Source organism: Bison bison, unplaced genomic scaffold (genome assembly GCF_000754665.1).
Source record: "Bison bison bison isolate TAMUID 2011002044 unplaced genomic scaffold, Bison_UMD1.0 scf7180017864029, whole genome shotgun sequence".
Classification (NCBI taxonomy): Eukaryota; Metazoa; Chordata; class Mammalia; order Artiodactyla; family Bovidae; genus Bison; species Bison bison.
The window spans coordinates 1,602,090-1,622,757 of record NW_011494601.1 but is presented as its reverse complement, the minus strand read 5'-3'; the positions used below and the strand labels follow the sequence as shown (position 1 = coordinate 1,622,757).

At 46.8% G+C, this 20,668-nt stretch overlaps 1 protein-coding gene across 1 annotated transcript in view; it reads left to right on the top strand.

Moving 5' to 3' along the window:
* The window catches only part of SH2D4B (SH2 domain containing 4B), an 82,107-nt gene extending 61,715 nt beyond the window's left edge, over positions 1–20,392 (top strand). The window contains exon 7 of the mRNA XM_010834134.1: positions 20,304–20,392. Within this exon, the coding sequence (XP_010832436.1) occupies positions 20,304–20,392 (89 nt within the window). The remainder of the gene's footprint in view (positions 1–20,303) is intronic.
* The last annotated feature ends 276 nt before the right edge of the window (positions 20,393–20,668 follow it).

Sequence of the window (20,668 nt, the reverse complement as noted above, 5' to 3'; positions counted from 1 at the left end):
GCAGATGGTGACTGCAGCCATGAAATTAAAAGACGCTTACTCCTTGGAAGGAAAGTTATGACCAACCTAGATAGCATATTCAGAAGCAGAGACATTACTTTGCCAACAAAGGTCAGTCTAGTCAAGGCTATGGTTTTTCCAGTGGTCATATATGGATGTGAGAGTTGGACTGTGAAGAAAGCTGAGTGCCGAAGAATTGATACGTTTGAACTGTGGTGTTGGAGAAGACTCTTGAGAGTCCCTTGGACTGCAAGGAGATCCAACCAGTGCATTCTGAAGGAGATCAGCCCTGGATTTTCTTTGGAAGGAATGATGCTAAAGCTGAAACTCCAGTACTTTGGCCACCTCATGCGAAGAATTGACTCATTGGAAAAGAGTCTGATGCTGGGAGGGATTGGGGGCAGGAGGAGAAGGAGACGACAGAGGATGAGATGGCTGGATGGCATCACTGACTCAATGGACGTTAGTCTGAGTGAACTCTGGGAGTTGGTGATGGACAGGGAGGCCTGGTGTGCTGTGATTCATGGGGTTGCAAAGAGTCGGACACGACTGAGCGACTGAACTGAACTTATAGCATCTTTAGTGGGACTCCCCCTTGCTAATCTGTAGTGGAGTAGAAGCCTCCTGCCGCACAGTCAGTGTTAGGGAGTCACTGCTGCAGGTTGGCTGAGGCTCTCCTCTTGGCTGATCTTGGCCGAGCATCATCACTGGGGTGAGGGGGACTCTGCTCCGTGTAGCTCTCATGCTGCTCTTGGGACCGGCAGGCCAGCCTGGGCACGCCCTTCTCAGGAGCCAGAAAGCAAGTGGCAGCCTGCCAGGCTCTTGAAGTCTAGCCTCCACACCAGCATCCATCACTTCCACCTCGTGCCATTGGCCACAGTGTGTCACAGGGTTGAGAAGGTGGGAAAAATACTCTGCTCCTTTCGTGTGAGGAACTGCAAAGCCATGTGTCAAACAGTGTGAAGGCAGGGAGGGGAGGAGAATTTGGGCCAATAATGCAATCGACCACAATCCTAATGTAAATCTTTTCTTTCCTGGGGTAAGCATTCATCATTAATTTAGTTGAATTTTAGGTGCAAACTTCAGGTGTAAGAAGGACTCTTGTGACTTTGTATTTTCTTCCCTTCTGTCAAACACATATGGATGTGTTGTTGAACCGTAATCCAAACAGCAATGTGGACCGGGAGTCTGGAGATCTGGGGCCCTCTCTAGAACCTAGCAGCTCTGTGAGCTTGGGTGTGTCCTTTCAATTCCTCATCCGTGACCATAACATTGACTCCATGGGATATGTATGAAGATCAAGCCAACAAATGTGCTCTGTCCATGAGCACATAAACATGGGTGCTGATGCCTCCCGGAGTCTGAGACTCCTTCTCTGCAGAGAAAGTCTGGGAAAGTGGACTCGGAGCACAGAGCGGGAGGGGAGGAGGAGGTGGCTTCCCACTGGGACCACAGGGTTCTTGATAAAAGTCTCCTCTGTTAAAAAGAGAAAAAATGTTAAGTCATTTCTCCTTTCTCCTGTGTTCATTGTTATGTTCCTGGGTTTCTAAGAGATATTTCTGGTTATATAAAAATACTTATGAGAAAAGCTATTGCATGTAAGCTTGGCTTTGGGGGAAAAAATATCTATTTTTGGACTTCAACATGTATCTGAAACTATTAAGAATATCCTCTGTCTAAATACTGCCTCAGTCAGAACCCATTTCTCCTCCTGAGCTTTACTTCTAAAAATCAGTCGCACCTGGTTCGTGGCTTATTGTCTTGGCAGCAACCCACTGGCTGTCGCCAGAGGACTTGCCCTGAGGGCTTGGCAGGGACTGCGGGTGTGCAGTGAATAGTGGAGTTGGGGCTTGGGTGCTGGAGTGGGCCTCCTGATGGCCTGTCCTGCACTCAGGTGGGGTGTTCACCTCTTAACTTTTTCTGACAACCACCAGGGCAGGGCACTCCCCATCCATGTAGTCGGTGCAGCTTGTAGGGACCCAGCAGTTGAGGCTGGCTTTCTGAGCAAAGCAGAGCTCCCAAGTAGAATGGGCACTGTTTCCTACCTCCCCATGCTATGTCTTCAGGAGACACATGGAGGAGAGGATTGTTGAAGGTCCCAGAGCTGCAGGGTTCTAGGGTGGGTCCATCCCTTCAGGCCCTTTGTCCACCTTGTTCTTAACAACAGCACATCTGATTGTGTTTGAAGCATGTCCGGGGAAGGACATGGAAGTTATAGCAATCATTTTTAGTAATTATTTTGGTGGGGGGGAATGTTTGTCTTGCAAATGTGTGTGTGGTGGGGGAACAAAGCCACCAGTCCTCAATCTCCGGAGTCCCATCTGGAAAAAGGGAGATCGTTAAGCGGATTCGGGGCTGGGAGTTCTAAAGAGACACATTTCACTTCAATAGAAGAAAGATGGTTGCAGCTACTGTTGGGCAGAGGGACGGCTAGTGGACTCTTGAGATGGGTGACCAGAGGGCCTTTAAGAATGTCCGTTCTCAGCGTCTGGTATGCAGTTTGATTCTGCTGGCACTGCCCCGGGACCACCAGTCTTATTCGCCGCTCAAGCTTCCAAAGTTTTCTCAGGTTGTTGGGAGCATGGGAAAGGTTGGCCAGGGCGTGGGGTTAGGCACAAAGCGGGCACCTGGGTGGGAGTCTGTGGGCTAAGGAGTGAGGGTGTTTTCTTCCTAAACATGACTGTTGAGCTCCTTTGTTCTTATTTGTGTCTCTATTCCTGGTACTGTCTTCCGTCCAGGAACTGAGGCTCAGGCAGTGGACACCCCCTCCTGGATGGCCCTTCCAGGAGTCCTGTGGGAGATGGGGGAGCAGACACACCAGGCTGTCCTGCAGCCCCCCAAGGAGGTGGGAAGGATTGTGCCTGTGGAGGCAGAGGGTGAGAGGCAATGTGGACTCCCCCAGCTGCATGCTCTGGGAGGTCACATCCTCTCCGAGCTGCACGGAACAGAAAGAGCTTGGCTGGCTGATCAGTACTACCCGTTGGTGATCCTCCTGGCAGGCTGCTGCCATGAGGTCTTGTGTGTTTGCCTGGCTGTGTAGCTGTGCAGAGTGGTTGGATGTGCACTGTCTCAGAGGGACTCTCAACTTCTTGAGTTAGTCACGGTTGGCCTTCTACAGATAGCATCACTGATGGCCAGAAAAGCTTGAGAACTCACCCTTCTTTACCCAGTAGTAAATGTGGGAGCTGGGATTGGCTCTGGCTCCGTTTTTGTTCCTCCATTCTGGTGGCTCCTTGAATATACAGCTGGCCAGGGAGGGAGACAGGGGCAAAAAAGTGCTCCTCTGGATTCACAGTCGCTTTACTGTATATTCACTTGAACTTCTTTCATGCATGGCTCGAGTCCTTTTATTTTATTTAGTTTTTGGCTGCACTGGGTCTTTGTTGCGGCACTTGGGGTTATTTGCTCTGAGGCAGGTGGGATCTTATTAATAGTTCCCCGACCAGGGATTGAACCTGCATCCTCTGCATTAGAAGGCAGATTCTTAACCACTGAACCACCAGGGAAATCCCCTTGAGTTCTTTATTTTAAATCTCACCCCTTCTCATTCCTTGGACTTTCCAGAGCAGAGCTGCCTCTAGTTCCTAACCTAGCTTGATGGGAAATCAGGGAATGCCTTGTACAGTCTTTGGGATCAATCTTGGAAGCTAGAGTGTCTGGAGCTGAGAAGGAGAGAATGAGCCAGCTGAGGCTTTTGTCCTCAGCCCCCAAGAACAATAGAAAGATAGGAAGCTATGGTGAGACTTTGGAAGCTGTTGAGAGGTGGCAGCCAGAATCGGGGCGGGGTGGGGGTGGGGGGTGGGGCGGGTAGTGAGACCTGAGCACCAAATCCATGTGAAGCAAGAACTAGCTGCAGAAACCAACGGTCATGAAAGTAATGGTGGTGTTATGGAGATTAAGTGTATAATATTTATAAAGTGTTTAGAATTTGCAATAAATGCTTCTACTTGTTATATGGAATAAATAAACACGGTAGCCTTTGGAGATGCATATCAGGATTTGAAGCATGTGAATGGTGGCTTCATACCCTTAGGGTACACCACTCCTGTCACTTGGAAGTAAAGAAAAAGATAACATCAAACAAACTCTTCACAAAAGGAAGATGGGATGTATTTAGCCTTCCCCACAAAAAAGTAAAAGTCTGAATTTTCTTTCATTATGAATATGATACCCATCTTGAAAATTTTTAAAGAAACTGTGAGGGATAACACATGGGTCATTTGGAAGGGATGGTTAGCATGTTACCATCCATCATGTCAAGTCAGATGACTGATTTTCCTCTCCGGAGCAGAATTTGGAATGGAAAATTTCCACCAACTCTTATCCTAAATGCAAACATTTCTAAAGAAGAAAAAAAGTAGGTCGGTTGACCTACTTTCTTCGTAAGTTCTTGCTTAAGCTGTTCCAACTAAGAAATAAAGGAACCTTTTTCCTTCTTTTTTTTTTTTTAAATTGTGTACTGGCTATAGGGTCTCAAAAAAAGATGACAAAGAAGAGTGGAATTATTTTTTGCTTTAGGAAAGCCTCGATTGTAATGGTGTTCTCAAGATTTTAACTCTTTCCTTTCCCCCAGTTCCATGTTTCTGATTTCAGGCCCTTTGTGTCTTGTCTACCTAACACTTTTTCATTTTTGATGCTTTGCTGAGATTGTTTTGTGATGCGCAGGTGTGGGTAACTAAAGTGTGTGGAAAGGGACAGACGTCGGAGGATCTAGATGGCTTGGATTTGATAGAACTGATTTTTTATTCTCTATTGGGATTAAATAAAAGCACAGAGTAACAATATACTGTGATTTCTGTTGTTATTGATTTAATATACTTCTGATGGTCTCATCATATTTCTGGTGGTTGCAGGAAATTCTTCCTAATTTGCTGACACTGGGAAGTTTCTATCATCGGTTAGACGCAGGAAACTGCCTTTAGGTTTCCCATGCCCCAGGACCTGTAGTCTAGTTTCCCACGGATGCCCAGCCTCAAGCTTGTCCCAGCCCTGGGACGAAGGGCTCCAGCTCAAGCCAGAACCTTTTCATGGCCTCACATTTTTATGATGACAGGCATGAGACGGAAGCCTTTGGGGTGGGAGGCATAGCTGCTGTCTTCCAATCACTAATGTCTTCTAGGTCAGAGGCCTCAAGAAGTGGAACACTTCTGAAAATCACAGGGTGCTAACTTTGATTCAGTCTGACCATCTTTTTTAGCAGTTAGTTGTCCTGAGGTGGAATAAACTACGTCCAGGAGCCCTGAGCACACCTACTGCTGAGATGTGTAAACAGAGGCCAGACGGCCCTTCAGTCAAGACAGTGAAGGCCTGGCTTGTCCAGTCTGATGGGGATTAGGTCAGATCACATGACTTTTCTCCCCTACCTTCCCACCATGAGCTCTTCTTTCTCTGCTTATCTAGAAACAAATATGGTGGCTTTGACATTTGCTAGAGAATGAAGTCTGGTTGCTACAGTAGTTGAGAAGCTTTCTGGAAATGACTTTTATAATACTTATGCTTAAGTATTAAAAGTCTGTCATACTCAAATTACCTTGTTTAGTAATTAAGTTCTTTATTTTTTTTAAATCATAATTTTATTTTTCTTCACATAAATTTAAAATTATATTTGTGTTGCATTAAGCTAATATCTTCATTCATTTACTTATTTTTTAAAATTTATTTATTTTAATTGGAGGCTAATTACTTTACAATATTGTATTGGTTTTGTCATATATCGACATGAATCCGCCATGGGTGTAAACGTGCTCCCCATCCTGAACCCCCCTCCCACCTCCCTCCCTGTACCATCCCTCTGGGTCATCCCAGTGCACCAGCCCCAAGCATCCTGAATCCTGCATCGAACCTGGACTGGTGATTCATTTCTTATATGATATTATACATGTTTCAATGCCATTCTCCCAAATCAGCCCACCCTCTCCCTCTCCCACAGAGTCCAAAAGACTGTTCTATACATCTGTGTCTTTTTTGGTGTCTCGCATATAGGGTTATTGTTACCATCTTTCTAAATTCCATATATATGCGTTAGTATACTGTATTGGTGTTTTTCTTTCTGGCTTACTTCACTCTGTATAATCGGCTCCAGTTTCATCCACCATAAGTTCTTTATAGATTCACATGTCAGAGCCATTTGCCTGTGTGAGTGCATGCTCAGCTGCTCTGAAGCTTTGCGGCCCTATGGACCATAGCCTGCCAGGCTCCTCTGTCCATGGATTCTCCAGGTAGGAATACTGGAATGGGTTGCCATTACCTTCTCCAGGGGAGAAGGTTTGATCCCAACCCAGGGATCAAACCCAAGTCTCCTGCGTCTCCTGCATTGGCAGACAAATTCTTTACTGCTGAGCCATCAGGGAAGCCCCATTTGCCTCCAGCTTTCATTTAAGATAGAGAGGATGCTTTGACGTGTTGAGGTCACACTCCTCATCAGCCCCCAGGAGTGCACAGCGCAGGAGGGCGTTGCCTGCTCTAGGTTGCAGCCTCCTAGAAACACTTCCTGCAGGCAATCAATGTGGCTAGCGTGGCTTGCGATTAACGTGTGTTTCCTCCTGCAATCATCACGAATAGACTGTCTGCCCCCCATGCAGAGCTCACAGTGCTACCAACATTTGTACAGCCACATTTCAAGCTAATTTAAATGTACAATGAAAATGCAGTGTACTTTTCTATAATTTCTCTGATCTCATGAAGTTATCACCAACCCCTTTTACCCCTCTAGGTGGTAGGGAAAAAATGAACTCTCATCCATTCCGTTTAGTGTCATTCTTTTCAATGTGGTCGTCTTTAGTTAACTTGGTCATTTTGGGGAGAATAGGCTTTGGGATTGCGGTTGTCTCACTCCACTCCCTGCTTCTCTCCAAAAGGGCATCTGAGTGTCAGAGTCTTGTCTGCACTTGTGGGGAGATGGTCAGGGGCAGGACTGCCATGCGTGTTGTCTAGACTTTGCAAGAGGATGTGCAACTGAGGGTATGAGAGAGGCCAAGATCTGGGTCCCTGATCTGCTTCCAGGTCCTGTCCCCTGCTTGGGGCCATGTCTGTCTGGAGGTGCTCAGAGGTACCACTTGAATTGGTGGCATCCCTGGGCAGGTGTTGCCTGATCTGGTACCATTCCTCAGGTGTACACTGGTCTATATTCATGGGGTTTGGTTGGTTTGCCTCATGTGTGGGATCACATCGGCTTTTATGTTTTAACTGGTAATTAGTGAAAATTTCTTTTGTGCTTTGTGTCTGGTAAACATCAAACAGCCAGTTTTTCATTTATCCCTTGCACAATTCTCTGTGCTGTGCTGTGCTTAGTCGCTCAGTCATATCTGACTGTTTGTGACCCTATGGACTGTAGCCTGCCAGGCTCCTCTGTCTATGGGGATTCTCCAGGCAAGAACACTGGAGTGGGTTGCCATGCCCTCCTCCAGGAGATCTTCCCAACCCAGGGATTGAACCCAGGTCTCCTGCATTACAGAAGGATTCTTTACCAGCTGAGCTACCAGGGAAGCCTGCACAATTCTCCGGAAGAGGTAATAATAGTACTTGTTAGAGTTTGAGGTTGTTGAATTGTCTGGGCAGGGGCACTAGGGAGCAGGCTCCTGTGTAAGGTATTTAAATCATTTGTTGATTATTAACATTAAGCTTCAGTTTTATGTGAGACACTGTGCTAAGCACAGGGCGTATGGTGGTGAGCAAAACTGACAATTTCCTTCCCCTTGTGGCACTTACATTCATTTGCAATTGACAGAAAGCTATCAAACCGATACACTCAAAAGAGACTGGTCCAGTTTCAGGCTTTGCTTGATTCAGGGAGCTTGTTTTCAGCAACTGGCCTCTCTCCATCTCTCAGCTCTGTTGCTCTCCGTGTTGTTTTTATTCTCAAACAATACATCAGCCTGAGGTAGCATGCCTGCACTTGTTCTCCTAGTTTCAAATCTAGCTGAAGAGGGGACATACTTTTCTCTCAAATAATTTGTATTATTAGTCCCAATATTCTGCCTTGTTGACTCTGGTGTGGTCACATGCCCACTCCTGAGCCAGTCATCATGGCCAAATGGTTGAGCTCTCTGATTGGCTAGGCTTGAGTCACATGACCACTCCTGGAGTAGGGACGAGTCCATCCCATTGCAAATGGATAGACTGAGTGGGAAGGGGTGGCTCCCCAAAAGAAGGTCACCATTCCCTTGCCAGAAGAAGCACAGATGGTCCTGAGTGGGCAAGACCAATGGAGGGCCACCATGTTGAGGAAAATAACTGTCCTAGTGAAACTCACAATCCAGTCGATGAGACTGGCGTGAATCAAATAATGAATTTTTACTTCCAGTTGAGGTTAGTGCTATGCAAGATCCTTGTGTAGCCAGTTTCAGAAGTCATTTTGCTGGGTGGTTGCAACCCTGTCGTGAATAGTGGCATCCATAATTTGAACCTGGCATGTCAGCTTGGAACAGGCAGGCAGTCATGGCAGGGAATGGTGCCTCTTGTGCATAATACATCTGAAACCAAGAAGCTTGTCCAGTGAAACCCTTGTCTCAGCACTTAGCTGTGGCTAAATTTCATTTGGAGTTATAAAAAAATGAAGGCATTGGAACTCATTCATCACAATCTCTGTGGCTTCAGGATGCTCTGAGAAACTGTTGAGAAGGAAGAGCTTAATAATTCCAATCCCCTTAATGTTATCGTCTGGAAAGTGTGGCAATAAGAAAGGAAAGTCACAGAAATGAATGAGAAATAGCTGAGCGGTAATGGAGGTGTTGTTGGCTGGCTGGTGAGGCGTAGCTTTGGTGAAAGCTTTAAGAAATATGCATGTCAGATAAATTGAGACCCATAAAAAGTAAAATGTCATGTCTGGCCTGCCTGCCTTTCTTCCTTTTTGGGGAGAAGCCCTAACAGAGAAATAAAAGGAGCTCGTTTGGTTACTCAGGTTCGATTTGAGCTAATGATTTCAGGGACCAGTATGGAAGTGGTGGAGGGGATGGGAACTGAATCCTGGGTCTGCTTTAGGATTTGCTAACGTGTGGATTTATGGGTCCGTGAGAGCAGAGTGTCTTCTGCAAGTGTGCTTAAAGTGCCTCTCCTTCCCTGGGGCTGCTGTCGATTAGTACAGATGGAGCAACTATTTTGATAGTGAACACTGAGTTTTGATGGTGTTTGAGGGGAATCCAGGGAGATGATTAGGGGAGGCGTCAGGAAGAATGCTTGGGGATTTGTGCCTGAGGTGCAATAATAGACCTGAGCGGGGAGCAGCAGCTGCCCCACCTCACGGGAGTATTGGCTGCAAACTCCCACCCGTGCTATTGATGTGCAGGTGCCAGGAGCCTGAAGTCATCCGGACTCCTTTGCTGTGCTGGTATACATGTTCCCTGCTGCCTCCCCACCTTCTCACCCTCACCTGATGAAACCACGGGAAGCGGGCTGCTGCCCTGAAGGGCCCCTGACCCTGACCTCGGCCCTGTCTTTTCTGCGCAGAGGCCCCACAGGGGGCGTTGCAGTGAGTCAGATTACCTCCGACCCCCAGAGAAGCCTTGGGCACCTGTGGGACCTGTGGGTCAGGTCAGGTCGGACACCCTGTTCCCCTTCGTCCCCATCAAGGGCCTCCCTCTGTACGCTGGGCTTCTGCCAGATTACAGCTCTTTTTCCTTGTGCCACTGACCCTGGTGAAAAGCAAGGCATAAAGTCACTGGAGGCCCCTGCACAGCCTTCTGCTCACCCATTATCCCTCTTCCTTTCATCAGATATGATCTCTATTCTGAGTATTTTGTCCATCATTTTTTTGCTTCATATATTGTTTATATCTTGATCTCCAAACACGAGTGTTTAGCTTTGTGAGTTTTTCAGTTTAATATAAATGGAACTATACTGTGTTTGTTTTTCAGTTATTAGCTTGCTTTATACTTCATTGAAAAATAATTTTTTTTTCTCATTGTGTCTTCCCACTTCTGCTGTTTGGAGGTTATACCACTCTCAATGCCTGTCTTTCAGTGGTTAATTCAGATGATTTCACATGCATGCTTTGTTAATATATATCTTTAACCTCTTGCTAAACAAATTCTAATCATCCTACTCTCAAATGATAAGATATTATCCAGTAATTTAGTTCTATCTTTTTTAAACCCTCAAATTACCCATGATTATTGTTACTTTGTAAGTCAATATATTTTAAAAATTGACTTAAAGTAGCCATACTCATCATTTCTTCTAGCATCTCAGATTCTCTGTCTAGGATTATATTTCTTCTAAATGATATATATTCTTTAAAATTTTCTTAGTAGTCAAACTCTCAAATTTTTTCTGAATATATCTTTACGTTTCCTTTCACCTTGAGAGAGTTTCATTAAACACCACTATTTTTTTTCTCAGCATCCTGAAAATATTACCAACCCGTTGTCCTCTGGCTTCTGTTACTGCAACTGAAAAGTCAGCCACCAATTTGTTTATTCTTTGTAGTTAATCTGCCTTTTCTCTCTGGTTGACAAACTCAGACACTAAGTAGCTTTGTGCCATTTCACTATTATGTCCTGACTAATTCTCAGCCTTCATTCTTTTTTATAATTTTGACTTCTTTTAAAAAAAATTATTTATTTATTTCTGGCTGTGCTGGGGCTTCGTTTCTTCCCGTGGCTCTCTCTAGTGGGGGCTGTTTTCCAGTGTGGTGCACAGGCTTCTCTAGGGCTCTTGGCTTCAGTAGTCGTGGTGCGGGCTTTAGAGCAATCAACATTCGCTCTTGAGATATTCCCACCTCTTCAATCTCCTCTCTGTTTAGGGGTGTTCAGATTATTCATGTATTAGGCCTTTCATTCCATTCTCCATGTCTCTCAACCTCCTGAGAGGTAGATTAAATTTATGTCATGTCATATAGATGTCCCATGGATGTGCCATTCTTGGTCTTCACTGGGACGTTTCACTCACTCACCTCTTCTGCTCCTCTTTCACCTCATCATCACTCCTTTCTGCTCACATAGCATCTACCCAGGCTTCAAGGCGCACTTCCCATCCCTCTTCATTGCCTCTGTGAATCTCGCCCTGACTTCCAGAGGTCTCATCAACCTCCTCCTTCTTGGTCTTTCACAGTACTTACTGTCTCTGCATGAGAGAACACGGTGTAGAGCAAAGAGCGCTGGACTTGGAGTCCGAGGCCCTAAGTTCAAATTCTGACTCTACCACTTAATAGCTCTGTGACCTTGGGTGAGTCACTTGTCTTGCTGAACTTCAGTGTCCTCAGCTATGAACTGACGATGGTAGGGTTGTTAGGAGACTAAATGCGATGGGGGCCACCGAGTCCCCAAGGTACTGCCCAGTGCTGGCTTCAATATCAGGCTTCTCATGTGACCCTTGGCCCTCTGCCTCACAATGGAAACTGTTCCTGGCTGACTAGTGGCTTGGGAGCTGGATACCAAGGTTGCAACTGTGGAAATGTAGCTGTGAAGCAACGCTTACGTGAGAAAGCCATCACGGAGTTGAAATCCCTGGCTTGTATGTCTCTAATCCGTACCCTTCAATCGATTTTCCACTCTTGAAGATTCTCGTGTCCTTCCTCTGTTTGGGGAAGATCAGTACTCCCCACTGCTCTCAGAATGAAGTCCATAATCCTTCTAATGGTGTCGAGAGTGCTTTGGGGCCTGACTCCTTCCAACCTCTACACGTCTTTCCACTGCCCAGCTCCTCCTCAGCTCTCCCTCCAGCCACAAAGAATCATGTGCTCTTTCCTTTTGCAAACTGCCCCCTTTTCCGTGCCCCTCTGTCTTAACCTTTCTGTTCTCAGTCTAACTGGCACTTCCATCCCTGGGCTCCAGAGCTGGGTGGGTTACCTCTCTGAGCCCATATTCTATGGTCTTTATCACTACCAGTTACAGTGAGCTCCTCTCACACCACATCCCCCCCACCCCCCATAAAAAATTCTGCTAATCTTGATTTCAGTCCAGAATCAAAGATTCTGGAAGGCAGGAATTGTTTCTCATTCAATGCTGACTCTCAGATGCCCAGCATGGGGCCTGGCTCCTAGAGAGTGGTTGATAAATGTTTATTGGAGGAAAGAAAAGGGAAGAAAGGAAAAGGAGGTGTTTTTGGAAATTACAGGAAAAACTACGTTTCCTGTTGTCTGAGGGTGAAAACTGGCTCAGATAGAATCGGTAGCTGTATTCTCCAACAATTGTCAACAACCCTGGAGCATTATCTGGAAAGGCTGTATCCCTCAGCAGAAGATCTTGATTATTAGCAGAGTTAGAAAGTTTCTGTGGTCCTGATGGTGAGCTCACTCCCTAGCCAGAAGCGGGGAGGTATGCCCCGCCATTTACTCAGCCAGGAGGTTATAAAGTGTATCAAAGGAGATGGGATGGGATGGGATACAATTAATGCTGATTCCCAGTACACTTAGCTTAAGGGTGATCTGGGGAGAGAGAGATGGAGAGCAGAGTAATGGAGCAGGAAAGCAACTGCTTCTTCCCCCAAGCAACCTTCACATCCCCCAGCCACCAACTAATTCTCCTGAGGGTTGGTTTTCTGTAAAATTGTCTTTGCCATCCTGAGCTATAAGGCCGTATTACCTTTGGTCTTGGGACAGATTACAGTTTTGAGTCCTAGGAAGGCATCAACGAGGTATCACAGAGTTCACTGATGCTTATTATTTGAGCTGCCTGCTGAGTCCCCCATATGGAGTAGCCCAGGCTGGGGCCCAGGGACCCAAGTGGTCCCCTTCAGAGAAGGTCACCCTCAGCAGCCTCTGTGAGAGGACTGGGTGTGTGGCGTGTGCGTAGCACGCCCAGCAGTACTATGATCGTCGCTGCTATCAGCATGAGGTAACAGCCAACAGTAGCACATGTGTCGTGTACTCCAGTACTCTTGCCTGGAAAATCCCATGGACGGAGGAGCCTGGTGGGCTGCAGTCCATGGGGTTGCGAAGAGTCGGACACGACTGAGCGACTTCACTTTCACTTTTCATTTTCATGCTTTGGAGAAGGAAATGGCAACCCACTCCAGTGTTCTTGCCTGGAGAATCCCAGGGATGGAGGAGCCTGGTGGGCTGCCGTCTATGGGGTCGCACAGAGTTGGACACGACTGAAGCGACTTAGCAGCAGCAGCAGCAGCAGTGTATCCAGTACAGATTAGTTACATGGTATTGGGTAGTCATTACTTCTCAGGCACATTCACACGTGTGATAAGCACATTCACGCATGTGATAAGCACATTAATACATTACTGTAATGAAGTCTCAAACAATCTAAGACATAGGTGCTATAATCAGTACCATTTAATAGACGAGGACACTGACCTGGGTTTCAGAGGGGCTTAAGTGCCCTGCCCAAGGCCACCTGTTGATCAAATCCCTGAGCTGTGATTTTAGTTCATGTGCATATTCACTGCTCTAAAGTAAACAAGCCCCCCTCCCCCCAACATCTCTGGCACTCGGAATATAAAGATAAGGTTGCTTTGTCTGTTCAGGTCATCCAAAAGCAGAAGTCCAAGAACTTTATTGGAGGAAATGCCTTTGAAGGATGAAGGAAGAGGGAATGGGACAGGTGGGGAGAGTCTTAAGAACATGGTGCAGGTCTGATACCTGTAAACGGGCAGAGGGAAGGAAGGACGGATGATTGAGAGGAAGAGCCTGACACGGGAGTGCAGCTCAGAGGAACACCTTGGTCAGGCTGAGGGGAAGCCCCTGAGAAAAGACTGCTCAGTAGAGGAGTCCCACATAAGAGAGTGTCATGTAGGGTCATCAGGAGGAAAAGGGGACGACAGAGGATGAGATGGTTGGATGGCATCACTGACTCAATGGACACGAGTTTGAGCAAACTCTGGGAGATGGTGAAGGACAGGGAAGCCTGGCGTGCTGCAATCCATGGAGTTGCAAAAGTCGGACAGGACTTACCGACTGAACAGCATCAACATAGGATGGGCATGGTGGCTCTGCTACCCCTGGACTCAGTTATAATACCCTTTGCCCTGAATCAGGCATGTGGTACCTCCTGGGCATGGTGGATCCTGCAGGGACAACAGCTGCAGATGCTGCTCCTTGAAGCAGGGTCTCTCTGGAAGGGAGGCTGAGCAGAACTCATGGCTGCCAGTCTCCATCCTTGAGCTGGTTTCCAGCTGGTTTACTAATGTACTATAGAGTCTGGGCAGAAGGTCATGAAAGCCCAAAGGTGAGCTGTCCCAACACCTCCTGGGATAAAATGATTCCTGATGGGTCAGGCAGAATGTGCAATGAATAAAGTGAAGCCAATGGGGCTGTCCCAACACCTCCTGGGATAAAACAATTCCTGATGGGTCAGGCAGAATGTGCAATGAATAAAGAGAAGCCAATGGGGCTAGTTTGGGCTTCCCTTGTGGCTCAGCTGGTAAAGAATCTGCCTGCAATGCAGGAGACCTGGGTTCAATCCCTGGATTGGGAGGATCTCCTGGAGAAGGGAAAGGCTACCCACTCCAGTATTCTGGCCTGGAGAATTCCATGGACTGTATTGTCCATGGGGTCACAAAGAGTCAGACACGACGAGCAACTTTCACTTTCAATGGGGGCTGGTTTAGGGGAGAATGAATTGAAGGGCAGAAATGTAAGCTTAGTCCTTTTGGCTCAGAGAGGCACCTTTTTCCAGTTCAACCACCTTGAAGGATGTTTTCTAACCCACACAAAGGTAGAGTATAGGCAGCCAGCAGCCTGTGATTCCTGGGAGAGAAGAGAAATCCTTCAGTGAGGGTTCCAGGTCAGCTGGGAGAAAGCGGGCATTCAGAGCCTGCTGTCCACTGTTCTTGAGCCAGGCTTTGCCAGATGGGGGTCAGTGGAAAGATCTTCCAGGGTTTTAGATGGCAGAGAGGAGGAGAAGGGGACGACAGAAGATGAGATGGTTGGATGGCATCACCGACACAATGGACATAGGTTTGGGTGGACTCTGGGAGTTGGTGATGGACAGGGAGGCCTGGCGTACTGTGGTTCATGGGGTCGCAAAGAGTCGGACACAACTGAGCGACTGAACTGAACTGAACTGAGACTTGGCATTGTCATTTTGGTGTTACTGGTCACTTTTGCTTATTAAAAAATCAAGTCACAACAAGTGTTTCCACCCATTTTAACTCTCCTCTCCACCGCCAGTTGACCCTGGGCTTCAGCTTGAGGTACTTCAAGTTGGGTCAGAGGTGGTGTCTTCTGGTCCTCCTCCTTCATAGGCCTTGGCTTCGTCTCTATCTCCCTTTAATGACCCCTCCACCCCAGCCACCTTTGGGATCTAAGTCCTCTGGTATTGGGGCAGGGAGGTGGCTGAGAGACACTGCTGAGTCTTTTGGCAAATCCTTGGGACGCCCTTTTGGTTGGTCTTCTTTTGGCTGCCGCTGCTTCTCCAGCTGAACCCACCAAGGCCGTCGGGGGCATCTACCCTCCTGCATGGATGTGTGCCATCCTCCAGGTGCCCTGTGGTGGGGGTGCTTCCCACCCGCTTCTCTCCCCCTATCTTCCTGGTTTCTGCTTATCCCGCTTGGTTGGGGTGGGGGTTGTTGGCTCGATTGCCTCCTGGTAAGTCCTTGGCCGCAGGAGGAAAGAGGTGGCCCCCATTTATGCTGTTGGCTATCTTAACAGGGGACCTGTGACTGTGTGGTGGCTTCTGTGTCCTCTGCTTTGGGCACAAGGGGGTCCTGCCACACCTCCTGTGAAGCAGGAAAGATCAGAGAAGGGAGTGTCCCTGCACTGAATCATGGCAGAGGCACTGGGGGTGCCCTGATGCGGGGTGGGGGTGCTGAGTGTGCCTTCAGGGTCAGCGTGACGAGCAGCCCAGCCACCTTCTGCCCTCTGCTGTGTGACTGGCAGAACCCTGCTGAATGTATGTAGATGGTAAATACGTGGGTGTGTAAGAGGACATTGTGTTGCAAATTTACCTTTCCCCCAAATAACAGATGAGAGCAGGAGCCCACATTCCCACAGCTCTTCTGTTTATGAAATGATTTTTCAATTCTTGGTCTCACTTGAAAATCATAACATGCCCTTGAAATAGATAGGTTAAGACGGTCATTTAAGTGTTAAAAGGAGAAGTTGAGGGCTTGGCTGAAGGTCCCGTAGGCAGGTGCCAGCAGGGATGGACAAGTAGACTAAGTCTCCCTCTCCTTTTCCCACCACCCTGCCCTGCAAAGCCTGACCCACCAGACACATGGCCCCTCCGATAGTCCCCAGAAGAGAGCAGCTCCTGAGAAGTCTTTCAGGGGATTGACACTGATGCACAAACACCTCTAAGGCCAGACCTGACTGTCGTACTCTGGTGAAGCCACATTGTGTAGAACTGCAGACCATGAGAATGTTTTGTTCTTTGAGCTGAAGTGGTGCTTAATTCTGTGCCCCTATTAAGAAACTGTTTGCCTTGTGTCCATACATAGACAGAGGAAATCTTTTTACTTCCTAAGAGGAACTGTTGTCTCCAGGTGCTTACTCACAGGTACCAGAGAGATAACCAGGCAGTAATCGTAAGTCATTCTCATCTGTTCATTAAAGCAGGACTCTCAAGGATCTCCACAGCGCAATGTCTGTTTGTAATCGATAGACGCTAAAATTCCAGCTCATTACTAGTTCTTTGCTTGCCTGATTTTACCCAATTAATCCAAATTAGTGTGGCTTAATTTGGAGGAAAGCATGCTAACCTGGGGTCTTAGTAGAAACTCTGCCCCCGAGCTCAACACCGCTAGTTGCTCCGGGCCAAGAGGTCCCCTCAACTGGAATAAGGGAAGTGCTGGACAGCTCCTGAGGCTCCCCTTTTCTCTAGACCTTTCACAGAGGCTGAGGGGCAGGGATGAGCTGGGAAGCATGGCTGGATGAGAAAGGGGTTGCAGAATCTGCTGACATTTTTTTCTTTTCTTTTCTTTTTTAAACCAGGAATTATCAGCCGAGAAGATGCCGAAGATCTCCTTGAGAATATGACCGAGGGTGCGTTTCTGGTCCGGGTCAGTGAAAAAATCTGGGGTTATACCCTCTCCTACCGCCTGCAGAAGGGGTTCAAGCATTTTCTTGTGGATGCCTCTGGGGATTTTTACAGCTTCCTGGGAGTGGACCCCAATCGCCACGCGACACTCACAGATCTCATTGATTTCCACAAGGTATTCCTCTTAGGGTTGCTGACGTGGGGGAGGGCAGGAAATGCCAGGCTGTGGGCATTCTAAGAGATGAGGATGGAGAGTGAGCAGGTAGCCCCAGAAATTCTTTAGGATCACAGGGATCTAGATCATCCTGATCGAAGAGGCCAGAGATTGTCTAGACCAGGCTCTGGAATTGCTGTTTTTCTCTGGGCAACCCTTTACTCATGCGGGCATCTCCAGCCCTGGTCCGCAGGTGTGTTCTCACCTTGAGTACCTGAGTGAGAAGGGGGCTGGCTGGTTGACTTGCCTTCTGTCCAAGCCCATATCTCACCTCCAGCTTGTTCCAGGATGTCCCTCTTGAGCATGTTCTAGACAAGCCTCTGGCAGCTTCGTAGGGTTGGCTGAAGTTGAGCAGGCAACCCTGCAGTTAGAGAAGCTTTTCTGGTGCCTCTTGTTCCAAATACAGCCTTACCACTTTTGTGTGTGACCTCCAGCAGTTTCCTTATTCATGCCAAGCTGAAGTCCCCTAACTAGACAAACAAATGTCTTATAAATAATACTTAGCTTGGCTCCTGTGAGTCTTACATGGGGACTGTGTGTAACAGCGCCCTATAACTGTGAAGCGGTATGCGCATTCTTGTTTCCCACAACTCTATTTGTTGTTTGTTCCCCTGCCGGGGACCTCACATTAGAAGAGATGTTGCCTTCCAAACAGTGTGTATAAAAAGAAACAACTTTTGTGTTAATGTGGCTTCAGTACTACCTGTGAGAAAGCCAGCTGTGGAGCTCAGTGACCCAGAAAGGTGGGGCCCAGGATTCTAGGACGGAGAGCTGTGACAACACAGGGGTCCCCATCTCCCTGAGCTTCGCAGGTGTAGAAATGTTCACAGAATTCCGTAGCCATCTCACTGGGTTTTTGCTATAAAAGGGACTCTGGGATTCGTATTACTTTTTCTTTATGGATGTCCCCAGGTCTCTAGCGCAGCTCTTAACTTCAAGTAAAGCGCATAGAAAACTATCCAATTACAAATAGCTAGATGCTGGGAGGCGAGAACTGCCTGGAAAACTCGGTTAACCAGACTTTCTCCTTACATTTCAGCCATAGGACAGAGGAAGGAGGGGTGTGTGGACGTTGGCACCTGCTCTGTTTTGAGCGCTGTGCCTGTTGCGCTCATCCATGATTCGTGTTGTATTTAACTTTCGCCATGACTCTGGGTCCCCAGGTAGTACACTTGTAAAGAATCTGCCTGCCAAGGCAGGAGATGCAAGAGACGTGGGTTCAGTCTCTGGGTCAGGAAGATCCCCTGGAGAAGGGAATGGCAGCCCACTTCAGTATTCTTGCCTGCAGAATTGCATGGATCGAGGAGCCTGGCGGGTTATAGTCCGTGAGGTCACAAAGAGTTGGACATGACTGAGCGACTAACACTTTCACACCATATCCTTGAATGCATGTTTTGAAAGCAGAGTCCCTGAAATCAAGCTCCAAGTTTTAAGCCCCTGCTTCATTATTGTGTGTCATTTTGGGCAACTATTCAAATTCGGGACTTTAGTGTCTTCCTCAGTGTTGTTGTCGCTAAGTCGTATCTGACTCTTAGCGACCCCATGGACTGTAGCCCGCCAGGCTTCTCTGTCCACGGGGATTCTCCAGGCAAGAATACTGGAGTGGGTTGCCATGCTCTCCTCCAAGGGATCTTCCCGACCCAGGAATTGAACTTGCGTCTCCTTCATTGGCAAGTGGATTCTTTACCACTGAACCACCACGGAAGCCCTTCCTCCTCAGTAAGATAGGGTTAATAATAGTAGTCACCTCTTCAGGGTCAGGAAGGTTTCAATGAGATATCACTGTGTAAAGCACGAAAACACTATACCTTACATTTGTGTATTATCAGGACAAGCTGGTTGTTGCTGACATGTGTCTGTGGGATCTTTTGATGTCCAGGCATGCACCACATCCTTGGTGTGGATGTATCTTACAGTTTTGTTCTCCATCCTCCTTTTGCTGGTCACTTTCGTAGCTTCCAGGTTTTCATGATCACAAACAGTGCTGTATGTGTCACTTTGGGCACACATGCAAACGTTTTTCTGGGATGGATCCCTCACACTGGAATTGCTGGCTACAAGACTATGCACATTTTACTTTGTAAAGATCTGCCAGACTGCCCTCCTAAAATGTAGCGCCAATTCATGCTTCTTCCAAAACTATATGAGGCTGTTTCCCGACACTGCTGCCAATACTGGGGATTATCAGTCATTTTAATTTTTTCCCACCAGATGGGCAGACAATGTATCTCACTGTTGTTGAGCTTGCATTTCTCTCATTACACTGATGCTGAGGATTTTTTCACATGTTTAATGGCCACTTGGATTTCTTCTGTGAATTATCTGTTTATATCCTTTGTCCATTTTTCTACTCAGGTGTCTTTTTCTTACTGATGTGTTGATGTGTCAGTTCTCCTGGCGACTAAATTGCTCTTTAGTTCTGTCCATTCCGCTCTCCAGGTCTTCTATTGAAAAAAAGTGTTGAACTTAAATGGGCGTCCCTTTCATTTCCAGGTTCTTTAATGGGTTCTTTTATTTTATAATAGTCCATTCTTGTTTCATGGGTGATTTATCTTCTTATTTCATTGAGGAATTTAATACATATCTCTGAAAGACTCTTTGTTTGTTTTATAAACCTGATATTTTCTTGGGAGTCATTTCAATTGTTTGAGTTTGGCATCTTTCTTTTATGGTTATGATTTTCCTTAAATGTTTATAAGTTTTGGGCTTTGGGAGGAATCTTTGAACTTTGAAATTCCTATTTGTTCATCTGTGGATACAGTTGCTGTTTCTCAAATCCAGGCTCTTAATGTGGCGAAGGTTGGAGTTGACAGTCAGCAGCTCATCTTTGGGAGTGGAATTGTCTGAACCGTTTGGATTGCTTTGGCTTCTGCTCCTCACGTCCTCACCTGCCCGAGGCACAGACCTCTGCTGTCTGGGGCTCCCCCAACCTGCCCACTGACAACTTGTTCTCCCCCCTGCCCTACATTTACTCCTCTGACAATCTCATCACATGTTGATTTTGGTCTTGCTTTGTTGGTGGCCTTCCTTCTTATTTTCCCATGCTTTTATAGATTTATTTCTTTTTAAGAACACTTTTTCTGTCATTTCTATAAATTTGAATGAGGAGGAGGGAGATACATATTCTTAGTCTTTCTATCTTGAACCAGTCTCTCTCTGGTGGACATTTATTTCCTTTTTCTGATTAAAAGTGAATTTTCCTTTTTTTTTTTTTTCCTTTTTAGGAGGAAATTATCACTATTTCAGGGGGAGAGTTGCTGCAGGAACCCTGTGGACAGAGGGACAGCCCACCAGACTACCATCTGTTGTTTGACTGATTCTTTTCCCCCTTCTCAATTGGACTTCATTGGGCATCCTGTTTTTGAACTCAAGAACTTCCCAGCTCAAATCCTTATGGCCTTCTGGAAGATCCACTAACATCCAGAGGAACAAGTGGATTGGTATATTTCAACAAATATGAAATATATGGTGTATGTGTTGGTGGTTCCTGACCCAGTGCCCAGGACAGAAATTGCTAATAGCTGATGCAGCTCTTTCCTGAAAAATTTAGATACGACCTCAGAAAATAAAGCCGTTTTGTCAGGGCTGA